At 41.4% G+C, this 13,792-nt stretch overlaps 1 protein-coding gene across 2 annotated transcripts in view; it reads right to left on the bottom strand.

Annotated features, from left to right (window-relative positions):
* The window catches only part of vav2 (vav 2 guanine nucleotide exchange factor), a 522,340-nt gene that overhangs the window by 9,941 nt on the left and 498,607 nt on the right, over positions 1-13,792 (bottom strand). The window contains exons 25-28 of one of the 2 annotated variants that reach the window (XM_051931588.1): positions 11,932-12,019; positions 11,695-11,818; positions 9,873-9,956; positions 4,480-4,634 (exon numbers count right to left, since the gene is read on the bottom strand). In XM_051931588.1, coding sequence (XP_051787548.1) covers positions 4,480-4,634; positions 9,873-9,956; positions 11,695-11,818; positions 11,932-12,019 — 451 coding nt within the window. The remainder of the gene's footprint in view (positions 1-4,479; positions 4,635-9,872; positions 9,957-11,694; positions 11,819-11,931; positions 12,020-13,792) is intronic. The other variant, XM_028809081.2, reaches the window with a different exon arrangement.

Genomic DNA, 13,792 nt, shown 5'->3' with positions numbered 1-13,792 from the left:
CCTGCCATTTACTCCAAATGGAAAAACAACAGAAATGAAACCAATTGTGTCTCAAATGGTACAAGTCATCTTAGATGAAGGCGTCAGTCAAATAATAAGTAATAATAATATTAGGTCACTGGAGCTCCTGAACAAAGCTACATACAAGTGTCCATGAGTGAAGCCTGCTTGCATCAGATCAATTCCCACTTTTCCTAGAGTCTTGCCTTTTATTTTTGTGAACTGCCATTTTACAGGAAAGTGTATTCTCTTGAATTGAAACGGGCATTCGGTAAGAAAACGTGAAATCTGAGTCTATAGGTCAGCCCTTGAAATTCTTGGCTTTAGTTATTTGTGGGTTTGGCATCGATAATTAAATGCAAATTATTTTAGGAGTTTTGCTGCCTGCTGCAGAAAACCACAGATGACGCTGCAGTCCCGCTACTTACATGGACCGCAAGTCCCAGCAACCCTGGTAGTACTTCATCACTGGTTTGCACAAAGACGAGGACGCTAGTGAGCTAACATGCTGGCAGGAATGCAACTGGTGGGGTCTTTTTGTTTCAACATTTCACGGCACAACTGGATTACAATCACGGCCATCGGATTGCAGTGTTCTGTGGATTTCTGTTCTTGTCCTGCGTCCGCTTGTTCACCTGGGTTGGAAAACATCTTCGTCTGCGGAGTGCGTCCAACTTCTACAAATCCTCACTTACATTGGCATCACTTGACATAACCTTTAGGAGACTCTTCACTGGGAATGTCGTTTCTTAGCTACAACGCCATCGCCTGCAAGACTCGACTGTGTCGTTGTTGAGTGTTTACTGTTTTGTTGGATTTCTTTTGTATCTGTAATATTAAGTTATTTTTGTGGTTTACTGCCATAAATATACACACACATTATAGAATGTTACAGTTTGTAAAAAGTAACAGTTTACTAAAGAACTGCTGAACTACGCACTTTGTCTGAGGGACACCACGTGTGTTTGTCTCGGTGGCCGGCCTCACACAAACGTGATTGTTCTGTGTGTCGCATTCGTTATTTAGTGCAATAAACTTACAATATGCAGTAACCATGGGTCTAAAATGTAATTGTGGGGGTCCTGCGCCCAGAACCCCCACAAATCACAAGGGATGACTGTATACTGATATCATTATTAGATGTCTACAGTTTTCATTTGTTAACATCACTCACTCAAGTAAGTCAAGAGTGGGGTCTCTTTTAAAAGACCCCAAATGCAAATGTCCAGGTAAAATATTTTGAAGAGGGCTGGGGTTTGGTGCAGACAAATGTAAAGGATTTTGGAGGTCGGGGCTGGGGGTCTCCTTTCAAAGTCTGTAAATGCGGATGTATATTACAATGGAGAAGCTCATGGCGGACCTGTGAAGATTAAACTGGCATGATCAGTCCCGGCTTGTCTTGGATCCGAGGATGTCACTTTTTCACCTTCCCTCTACCTGGTTTTGCTTTTTTGCTTCAAGTGACGCAGCACCTGGCACCCTTACTGGAGCTACAGCATATAGTGCATTAGCGGACTATTGTTTCACATCTTCACCTTTAAATTGCTCCAGGGGTGCTGTACAATGGTTGACCCTGCACTCTGAACTCCAAAGGTCATGCGAAAAGATAATTTCCCCTTGGGGATTAATAAAGTATATTAAATCAAAATGAAAAATCATACCTTTCTTGAGCTTTGCTGAACATTCTCCCTTCTATTTTAGACCTCACTGTACACACCAAATGTGATCATGTCTCTTATTCCTGTCCAGGACACCACCCCTTCTTCAATCATCTCTCCACCCTATTGGCTAATGCTACTGTTTGGCCCATCAATTTCCTCTCCAGGACACGCCCCTTCTTCAATTGTCTGTCCAACCTATTGGCTAATGCTGCTGTTTGGCTCGTCAGTCACTTCTGCTGCATCCTTTGTTTGCATGAGGCCCCCATTTTGCACAACACAGGGCAGAGCATGTATATTAGCATAATATTAATAAATACTGACAAACAAAAACAAACACAGGTCAGCTAATGGCGGCCAAGGAGCAGTACAGGAGAAAGCTGGAGCAGAAGTTGCAGAATAACAGCATGAAGGAAGTGTGGGATGGGATGAAGATCATCACTGGCTGCAGCTCGAAGCGGGGTACCACCATCAAGAGAGACGTGAAGAGAGCAAACCAGATGAACAACTTCTTTAACAGGTTTGACCACCCTAACCCACTCTCACTCTCACCTCGGAGTATTGCACCCTCCACACATCCTTCTGCTGATACCAGCATAGGAGAGACATCCCCACCCATAATTACAACAGCGCAGGTAAGCAGAGAGCTGAGGAGACTTCGTGCCAGTAAAGCAGCGGGTCCAGATGGAGTAACACCACGACTGCTGAAGGTCTGTGGATCGGAGCTGGGGGGTCCTCTACAGCACATCTTCAATCTGAGCCTGGAACAGGGGAGAGTCCCGAGGCTTTGGAAAACATCTTGTATCACCCCTGTCCCAAAGGTATCACGTCCTAGTGAGCTGAATGACTTTCGGCCTGTTGCTCTGACATCACATGTGATGAAGACCATGGAGAGGCTGCTGCTTCACCACCTTAGGCCACAGGTCCGTCACGCCCTCGACCCTCTGCAGTTTGCATACCAGGAGAAGGTGGGAGCAGAGGATGCCATCATCTATATGCTACACTGATCCCTCTCCCACTTAGACAGAGGCAGTGGTGCAGTAAGAATTATGTTTCTGGACTTCTCTAGTGCCTTCAACACAATCCAACTTCTGCTCCTTAGGGACAAGCTGACAGAGATGGGAGTAGATTCATACCTGGTGGCATGGATCGTGGACTATCTTAAAGAAAGACCTCAGTATGTGCGTCTTGGGAACTGCACGTCTGACATTGTGGTCAGCAACACAGGAGCGCCACAAGGGACTGTACTTTCTCCGGTTCTGTTCAGCCTATATACATCGGACTTCCAACACAACTCGCAGTCCTGCCACATGCAAAAGTTCGCTGATGACACTGCTATCGTGGGCTGCATCAGGAGGAGGAGTATAGGGACCTAATCAAGGACTTTATTAAATGGTGCGACTCAAACCACCTACACCTGAACACCAGCAAAACCAAGGAGCTGGTGGTGGATTTTAGGAGGACCAGACCCCTCATGGACCCCGTGATCATCAGAGGTGACTGTGTGCAGAGGGTGCAGACCTATAAATACCTGGGAGTGCAGCTGGATGATAAATTAGACTGGACTGCCAATACTGATGCTGTGTGCAAGAGAGGACAGAGCCGACTATACTTCCTTAGAAGGCTGACGTCCTTCAACATCTGCAATAAGATGCTGCAGATGTTCTATCAGACGGTTGTGGCGAGCGCCCTCTTCTACACGGTGGTGTGCTGGGGAGGCAGCATAAAGAAGAGGGACACCTCACGCCTGGACAAACTGGTGAGGAAGGCAGGCTCTATTGTAGGCACGGAGCTGGACAGTTTGACATCTGTGGCAGAGCAACGGGCGCTGAGCAGACTCCTGTCAATCATGGAGAATCCACTGCATCCACTGAACAGGATCATCTCCAGACAGAGGAGCAGCTTCAGCGACAGACTGCTGTCACCGTCCTGCTCCACTGACGGACTGAGGAGATCGTTCATCCATCACACTATGAGACTCTTCAATTCCACCCGGGGGGGGGGTAAACGTTAATATTTAACATTATACAAAGTTATTGTCTGTTTTTCACCTGCATTATTATCATTCTTTAATTTAATATTATTTATTGTATCATTATGCTGCTGCTGGAGAATGTGAATTTCCCATTGGGATTAATAAAGTATCTATCTATCTATCTAATTTTTGTTTTTCTGTAACATCATCAAATTTCAATCGAATCAGTCAAAGCATTTTTGAGACTGTGGAGTTTTTAGTTTGCTACCCATTCACTCCAAAATTTCTATGAATTGAAATGTCCTTTCTTAGTGGACACTACTGTTTTAGATGTACCATCCTGCCAAACTTGTTTGCGTTAAAGAGTAAGTGAGTGAGTCAGTGAGATATGTACAGTAGATTGTGTATAGATTTAAATAATGTAACGGCGGCACGGTGGCGTAGTGGGTAGCACTGCTGCCCCGCACTTAGGAGACCTGGGTTTGCTTCCCGGTTCCTCCCTGTGTGGAGTTTGCATGTTCTCCCCGTGTCTGCGTGGGTTTCCTCCCACAGTCCAAAAGCACACAGGTTAGGTGGACTGGCGATGCTAAATTGTCCCTAGTGTGTGCTTGGTGTGGGTGTGTGTGTGCCCTGCGGTGGGCTGGCGCCCTGCCCAGGGTTTGTTCCTGCCTTGCGCCCTGTGTTGGCTGGGATTGGATCCAGCAGACCCCCATGACCTTGTAGTTAGGATATAGCGGGTTGGATGATGGATGGATAATGTAACCCTGGGACGTACAACCAAAAAAGACCCAATGCAATGCAAGGCTGTTATTTCAGAAATGTCGAACACAGACACAAGATACTCACTCTGCCATTGGCCTCTCCTTTCCACCAGCCCTGATCTCCGCCAATCTTGCTGTAAATTTTAACGACGTCGCCTTCCCTCAGCGAGAGCTCCCTCATATCACGGGCAGCAAAATTGTACCTCGCTACAGCAGTGCCAATCACCCGAGGTGTAAAAACTGCAGACAGACAGACAGACAAAATGAACAGTGTTATTAAATCAGCACTGCACAACAGTCCTGACAAAGTGCAGTCTGTTGTAGTGCCATTAGCAGAGCAAACATATGAATCAGGTGCCACCATTTTTAGGGAGTGCCGCTCTGAGGAAACTGAAGCCTTGGCACGTGTGATTTTGGCCTCACCACCCTCTGACATGCTACCCATGAAGCTCAAATGGGTGTCAGACAGAACAGAAAACAGTAATGGTGGACATGTAAAAACTATTTTAAAAAATGGAACACAATATGGGAAAACGTAAATGAAAATAGTCAGCGTGCATCTCGGACCAGCATGCTTACTGAAGACAATCTATCATGTCTGGGGAATCACTTGCCACTTGATCACAGGGTCATCAGATATTTAAAGAGGACATGAGTGAGCTTGCAGAGTTACAACGTTGTGATTTAATCTCACAATATGGCCAAAGTGGTGTGAGGCCTTTAAAAGGTGCCAGGGAAGCAGGCTTAAATCCCACCAGCCTGCCCAGAGGAGGTGCACCAGAAGTCAGCCTAGTCTCCAGTAGAGTGGCTGGCTTCGGCCTACACCACGACAAAATGCACTTCAAAACGAAAGTTAAAAAAAAAAATTATTAGGAAATGTCCCGAATGAAACACTCAAAATACCCCACTAGGGAGGGGTCCTGAAGATGGTTTCAAATTAGAGGATAAATTTGGTATATTTTCAAGTCAAAGTTCACAATCATGGTATATGGTCATTTGCCATGTAAAATTGTGTTCTAAGGAGAAGAGCTTGTTTATTAATTTTAAAAAATATTTGTCTGTTCTTGCAGCTTACAATAGGGCTCTATGGAACCCCACATCCAAACATGATAGAAAAGCCTCAAAACTAAAAAGTCCAAAATGTGAAGCAGAAATCGGAGGCAAAAAGGATGTAGCAGGAGGGTAGCAGTACTATCGATACATCAATACGAGGGACAAGAGTCAAAGTCAGGAAACAAAAATGAGTGAAAACCAAGAGATCAAATTAATAAAATGAGTTGCACGCCTGTCACATCTCAGCCTGGTTCTTCCTCTGGCTGGGCTTCAGCTTCACGTTTAATGTCTCGTGTGTTCATTTTTCATTCTTTGTGCACATAACGTTTGTCTGTGTTTATACGTCGCCTGTGTTACGTACCATGTGATTTAGGAGGCGGGGCCACCTGCCAATCACCACCAGGAACTGCCCACCACCCAATAAACTGGAGGGCCTTCTGTAGTCCCTGGCAGTTCATTTCGATTGTGGATATCAAGTTTTTGGTGAGTTCTGTATTTTTTGCTGTGTCTTCTTCTTCTTATCTCTCAATTATAAAAAAAAAAATCCTGGGAGAGAAAGACCTGCGGTGGGCTGGCACCCTGCCCGGGATTGGTTCCTGCCTTGTGCCCTGTGTTGGCTGGGATTGGCTCCAGCAGACCCCCGTGACCCTGTGTTTGGATTCAGTGGGTTGGAACATGGATGGATGGATGGAGAGAAAGACGGGAGACGAGACGTGATCTTCACATTAAGATCACGGAAGACACTTAAAAGACCCGCAAGACGAAAGAAAATGGCCACGGAGCGTCTCGCGGGGACCTTAAGCATGAGACTTTGTGCCAAGAGATTGACCCAGGACTGTCTCGCGACAATGTAGAACAGGAGATTCTTGCAAGACACGCCCTACTTACAACTAATATCAAATAAGACCACGGGCAGCAAAACATTCAGTCGTCTAAAGGATTTGAGCACACACAGATCCAGGGTCTCAGTGCATATAAAGCATATAAGGACAATATGTTATAAATGAAACGTCGACGACTAAGCAAAGAAGAAAGCAGCATGGAGAAAAGAGACTCAAAAGCATTGGAGAGAAAAAGGAGCATAAAAGAAAAAGAAAAATCGAGATGCAAATTCAGAAAATAAGGAAAGTAATAATCAGAACAAGTGGAACTGAAAAAAAGCAGGTCCAATCGGGCTCAGAATTAAAAGACAAAGTAGAACTTCATAAAGACATTCACAAACGTTGGCACAAGACACATGCAGAGCAGGTTAGAGATTATGAAAGCAATGGAATTCGAAAGGCTCAAAAAAAAAAGTTGGCACGATACAAATGTGGAGAAAGTTAAAGAATATAAAAGCAGGAAAATTAGAAAGTATAAAAATAAAGAAAGTAAAGATTGCAGTTGTGCAAACAAATGGAAATTATTACTCGAAAAAGTGAAAATAATCACCACGGACAAAAAAGCAGGACAAAACAAGGTCAGAAATAAAAGACAAAGAGTAGAAAACAAAGTAAAATGTCATAAAGAGGCTAGAAAACAAGGGGGCCAAACACATGCAGAGCAGGTTAGAGAAAATGAAAACTGGAATTCAAAAGACTCAAAAAAAAAACGTAGGTGCGAAACACACGCAGAACAAGATACAGAATATGAAAGCAGAGAAAAACGACAGTGTCAAAAACAAAGACAGTAAACATCGTATTAGCGCAAAGAAAGAGAAATTAGGGTTAGGCGAACAGAGATCGACTATATGGACATAGGTGATATGTCAGAAGGATGTAGATATTGTAAGGCTTTGAAGTTTAAGTCAGAGAATTTCAAACACGGGGTTTACCTCACATGCATTTATTGGTTACTTTGCAAAAAAAATGACTAACTGCTGATGATGTCGCTCGTAATGTCTGTGCTGAAATTCCAAACAGAGAAACCTCTCCTGAATTATGTTACAAAGTCATTAAACTCGCATCTCACTGACCTCATTGAAAAGATTCAGCATATTGGGACTCGAAAGATTCCAAATACTGTTTTTACAGAAGTTCTGAAATAAAAGTGAAACTAATGAAATAGCAACAATTCAAAGAAAAAAAAATCTTATTTAAAAGTGTGTATCCGGGAAACCAAACACGGGGGGTTGGCGCGCAAAGCCCCCCAGTTATTATTATTATTATTATATTTTGACCTGCAGCTCTGTTTTTGACTTCATGTGGGATGCAGTATTGCAACTTGTTTGATTTTTAGCTGATTTGGTCAAGAATAAAACTTTTTATTTAATAAAGACTCTACCTGGCTCTCCATATCTAGCTGGGTTTATCCCCCTCAGTATTTATGGGACTCCCAGGTCATAACAAGGCCAAGTCCCTCGACGTAATCTGAATATTCAGATGATCTGGATCTGCATGATGATGTCACATGACACACACCTCTGATCGTTAGGCCTAGTAATTACACAGTAACAATGGCGGCCTTTATACTAAAATATTATGGTGTTGCTGGAGAAAGAATTAAAAAAAAAAAAGTTAATAAAAATGCATCAGAACCAGAAAATAAAATGAAACTATCGAATTCCTTGACTACAGAAACCTTTGAAACAATTGCTTAATAATCTTTTTGAGGACAAAAAAAATTACTGCAAAAATTTAAAATAAAATCCAACTAGGGCAGGGATAACCATCAACCCCTGGCTTGTACATAGCCTGGCAACAAGGAAGCGTTATGAAGGAAGGATTTATTGGCGGAATAGAAAAGAAATACAACAAAATATTTCAGAGGAACAAAACTAAGCAAAAAGCAACGGAAACAAGTCCAAACTTGAAATGCACAAGAAAATCCAAGTATCAAAATCATAAAATGAGGCGAGATTAATTAAGGATATGGATTCGGCTTCAGGGGTTCGGCCTCCTGACTCTGCTAACATAACGGGGCCTAGCAGGCCTCAGACTCGATTCTCCCTGCGGTTGTTGTAGAGCTCCTTTTGTGATTCTAAGTGGTGACATCAAATTCTAAATAGGGAAATATAAACCTTTTAAAAGTGGATATCAAACTTTAAAATGCTAATATCAATGTTTTGTGAGTTTGTTTGTTTGTCTTAGGAACATTTTCATCGTGATATTTTGGGCTCTAAGTTTTTGGTTCTCGTTTTGGATTCCGGTTTGCCTTTTGTTCTTTTGTATTTTTTTCGTCCGTTTTCCTTTGGATGTATTTTCTTATATTAGCTTTCTCCATCGGCTTGTTATGTCGCACTAGAGATGCATCACTCCAGAAAGAGAACAAAAAAGAAGAAGAGACATTATAGCAAAGCTAGGGTTGAAACAATAAAAACTTATGATAAATCACTTTTAGCGAGAATTTTGTTAGCTGAAAGGTTGTGAGATCTGCAAACTCGGGTGAGGAAGGGTCGTCAAAGGTGACCTTTTAATTTGTGGGGTCAATGACATCAGGCCTACATTTTCGGAGACTCACAACCCCAGCAATGGGACTCTCAAAATGTCCGTGCTCAATACCAAAACAAAAATGGCAATGGAAATGGCACAAAATAATTTTAATAATCGTCAAAACTTTAATTAGATTTCATTTCCTTATAAATACAATTTTGTAGTATGGAAGCAAAACATAACAGAAAACTTTACCATAAAATAAATCAACAATGAATAATTTCAGAATAGTGTCACAGGCATTCATCTACTGTATATGGGCCAGTTGCCCTTCAAATTTTGGGGATCCTGCAGAGTCTGTTTTTACCTCTTTTAGGTCGCACAAGACGAATGCTGGCCTCATTCTATTCCCGGGCACAGTGTTATTTTTTTTGTTTCAGATTTGCTTCTTAGCAATTAGCTCTTTGAATACTTTGGCAACTTTAAGTTTTTGCAGTTTTAGAAATATTTCAGTTCTTTTGGATGTTTTCTGATTAAAAGTGTTTTAGAAGTTCCTGCCCACCTTGTAGATTTTAGGCCTTTGCTTGAATGTTTACGCCTCATACCTCCATTTGAGATACTTGTTTGGCTTGAAATAAAACTGATTATAAATTAGCAAAAATCCATCAATTCACAAATTGTTAAAATTGCAAAAAGAAATGGTTGGGCAAGAATCAATAGTGATGATTTCACGTGACTCTCTAAAAAAGCATGCAAAGTAATATCAGCCAGACATACAGTTCGACTCTGATGCAAGACAAAGTTGATGAAAACTGAAAATAATCACAAAAAAAGTTGTTTTGGATATAAAAATATTGTGAAATGTGTCCATACTCTTTATAAAATATGGTATCTGTGAAGGTGTGGACAATTATAAAGAGTATTTAAAAGAGAAATGGGTCTTTATAAAGGAAAAGGGACACAAGTGCATCTGAAATAATCAGGATATAAGCAAGCGGAGGACACTGGACGTTGGTACCAAAAGGTCACAAATTGCACTGAAATGATGGAGATGACAGCAGTCAGACAGAAGTACCTGACCAGAAGGGAGCAGAGGTCTGAGAGGAGAAGTTGAGCCCCTGAGGACTGAGAAAAGAGAAGTTGTAGGAGGCGCAGGACGCTGCAGAAATGTTTGCAGGAGAAAAAGAAGAAAAGGGAAAAGAAAAGAAAAGGAAATGTAAATCAATTGCAGAATAGTTTATCTATTTATTTTTTTAATAGTGGCAAGACTGGTGAGTAGAGGGTTGTTTCAGGGCTTAACAGTTTGAGGACTTCTTTCACCTCCTACACCCTTATTGTAATTTTAAATAAAAGAAGCTCCCTATGGATACTCATAGCTACAGTAAATCCAGAAAGTATTGAGAGTCCATCACTTTCTGCACACTTTATCCCATTGTAGATTTGACTTTAAATGCACAGATTTGTCATTTTTGCCCATCAATTTACACTCAATAAAACACAGAATGACAAAGTGACAACATGCTTTCAGAAAGGTCTTGCAAATGTATCTAAAATCAAAAACTGAAATTGTTGTTTCATTCAAGCATTAAGACCTTTACTATGGTGCTCCACATTGTGCTCAGGTGCCCCCTGCTTGCTTTAATTCTCCTTGAGATGTTTCTAGAACTTGAGTGGAGTCCACCTATGACAGATTGACTTGATTGGACATCATTTGGAAAGGCACACATGTGTACCTGTGTATAGAAGGTTCCACAATTCATACTGTGAGTAAGAACAAAAACTAAGCCGTGACGTTCAAGGAAGTCTCTGTAGACCTTTCTGAGGTTTGGGCAGGGGGATAACACCATCTCCCAGGAGGACAGTGGCTTTAAATGCAAAATGGAAGTAGTTTGGATCAACTAGAACTCTGTCTAGATTTGGGCAAGAAGGGCCTTGGTCAGGGAGGTGACCAAGAAGTCAATTGTCACTCTAACAGAGTTTCAGAATAAAGTGGGAGAACATGTGAGTGTGACAACAATCTCAGCAGCACTCCATCAATCAGGTGTTAATAGTACCATCTGCTAGAGTGGTAGAGTTGACTAAGAGACATATGACAGCCCACTTGGATTCTGAGAGGATGGGAAAAGAGATTCTCTGGTCTAATGAGACAAAAATTGAAGTCTATGGGCAGAACTCCAAGCACTATGGTATTTCTGGTGAAGACCAGGCACTGCTCATCACCTGCCTAATATCGTCCATATGGTGTCAGCATCAAGCTCTGGAGGTGCAGAGACAGAGAGACTCGTCAGACTTGAAGGAAAGGATGAATGCAGCCAAATAGAGAAAGGTCCTTGAAGAACATCTGCTCCAGAGTGCGCACTGCCTTAGACTGGGGGGACAGTTCACCGTGCAGCATGACAATGACAAGCTAAAAAGTGGCTTCAGGACAAGTCTTTGAGGGGCCTTGAGTGGTCCAGCCAAAACCCAGACTTAAGCCCCACAGAACATGTGTGGGAAGACCTGAAGATGGCAGGTTAAAGACGCTCCTCGTCCAATGTGACAGAGCCTGAGAGGATCTGCCAAGAGGAATGGGATCAACTGCTCAAATACAGTGTACAAAGCTCATGGAGACTTACTTACCCAAGAAGACCCAAAACTGGACTTCTTAAAAATGCTGAATTAAGGGGGTGAATATTTCTGGAAATGAGACACTTCACTTTTTGATTTTTAATACATTTGCAAACCTTTCTGAAAACATGTTGTCACTTTGTCATGAGGGGTTCCTGAGTGTAGAATGATGGACACATTTATCCATTTAAAATGAAATCTGCAACACAACAAAGTGAAGGGGTCTCAATACTTTCTAAATCTATTCTACATATGATATCAAAAAATAATCATAAAAAAAATCACCTCACCTGGAGAGCGCGTGTTTGCCCGGGAGGTCGGCTTCTCTCGTGATTTGTATGGGTAGCGCAGTGTCGTGTCCAGCAGCTTGAAGCTCTCCTTTAGAGAATGCGTCTGGTAGTACTCGACCAACTCCTACGGGGAAAAAGCACCGACAACGTGTCCTGTTTGTAGAACTGCACTTCCACGCACCACCATTTGCTGGGGTTTTATTTGTAAAAGAAAACATTTTAAAATGAAAATCTTACCAGGAGGCACTCAAACTTTTTTGCTTCTGTAATGTGAATCCAGTTGTCTTTCTCTACAACTTTAATGTGCTTCACCTCATCGTTGAACCTGCTCACAAGGAGTCGTATAATCAGAAAATGTGTAAAAATAATATGAACCACCTGAGACCAATGCAACAATAGCATAAATCTAGAAGACAGCAGGAGTACATCGAGAGGCCATGTGGTTAGATGGGCCCCGTTACAGTTCTGCCAGGCTTTAAATGCCCAGAAACAAGAGGATGGGAATGACAAAAACAGACTTCCTGTGTAGTTTAAAAATGAATTTAACAAACGTGCAAAAACAAAAGCAAAACAAATAATAATTATATAATTAGACAGATAGATAGATAGAAATGAAAGGCACTATATAATAGATAGATAGATAGATAGATAGATAGATAGATAGATAGATAGATAGATAGATAGATAGATATGAAAAGCACTATAGATAGATAGATAGACAGATAGAGATAGAAATGAAAGGCACTATATAATAGATAGATAGATAGATAGATATGAAAAGCACTATAGATAGATAGATAGATAGATAGATAGATAGATAGATAGATAGATAGATAGATAGATATGAAAAGCACTATATGATAGATAGATAGAAAATGCACTATATAATAGATATGAAAGGCACTCTATAATAGATAGATAGATAGATAGATAGACATGAAAGTCACTATATAATAGATAGATAGATAGATGTAAAAGGTACTATATGATAGATAGAAATGAAAGACTATATAATAGATAAATAGATAGAAATGAAAGGCACTATATAATAGATAGGTAGATAGAAAAGGCACTATATAATAGATATGAAAGACAGTCTATAATAAATAGATAGATAGACAGACAGACATGAAAGACACTATATAATAGATAGATAAGATAGATAAGAAAGGCACTATATAATAAATGGATATATAGATATATATGAAATGCACTATATAATAGAGAGATTGATTTATTTTATTTTTATAGGTTTATTTATTGTAGACACCAAAATGACTAAAATGGAGGTAAATTAAAAAAAGAAAGAAATCATCTGACTTGGCAGTCCCAGTAAGGCACTGGGCACATTGCTATTGTTATAAAGGACCCCCATTGTGTTTCTTGACCCACTTGTGCTGAACAATTCTATTGCTGGAAGTTCTCAGTGTTGTTGTGTCACAGACAGGATGGGCAGCTTTGCTCATAATGGCACTCAGTTTTGTCTTCATCCTCACCTCCTCCTCTTCTACCTGCAAGGATCCACAGTGTATCCCATAACTGAGCCTATCCTTTAATTGGCTTGTTGATTCGGTGGACCTCACACGAAGTAATGCTACCAGCCCAGCACACCACAGCATGGAAAACCAAATGACCATGACAGAGTTGCAGAAGATGTAAAGGATGTTACTATTCACACTTATTAAAAAAAAAGATCCTGCTGTGCCCTTTCTTCTCCAGTTCCTCTGTTATGAGACCAGTCCAACATGTCATTAATGTGGACCCCTAAGTACTTTTAGGAGTTGACCACCTCTACATCTACTCCCCGAACACTGACCAGACATTGACGCTCATTGGTGAGGTGAAAGTCAATAAGCAGTTCTTTGGTTTTGCTGATGTTGAGTTACAGACAATTCTCAATGTTCTCCCTCTGACTTCTCTCCTTTGTCTCATCCCCTTTATCAATACCCCCCCCCCCCCCATAAGTGCAGAATCATCTGAGAATTTCTACAAGTGACCTGACCTGCTGGGTACAGAGTGACGAGTAAAGCAGACAGGCCTCCCCCTTGTGTTGCTCACACAGTCCTTGAGTCTCACAAACTACTAAGTCTATCATCCA

Source organism: Erpetoichthys calabaricus, chromosome 9, assembly GCF_900747795.2.
Source record: "Erpetoichthys calabaricus chromosome 9, fErpCal1.3, whole genome shotgun sequence".
Lineage (NCBI taxonomy): Eukaryota > Metazoa > Chordata > Cladistia > Polypteriformes > Polypteridae > Erpetoichthys > Erpetoichthys calabaricus.
The sequence above is the reverse complement of the archived record's forward strand: the minus strand, read 5'-3'. Positions and strand labels throughout refer to the sequence as shown.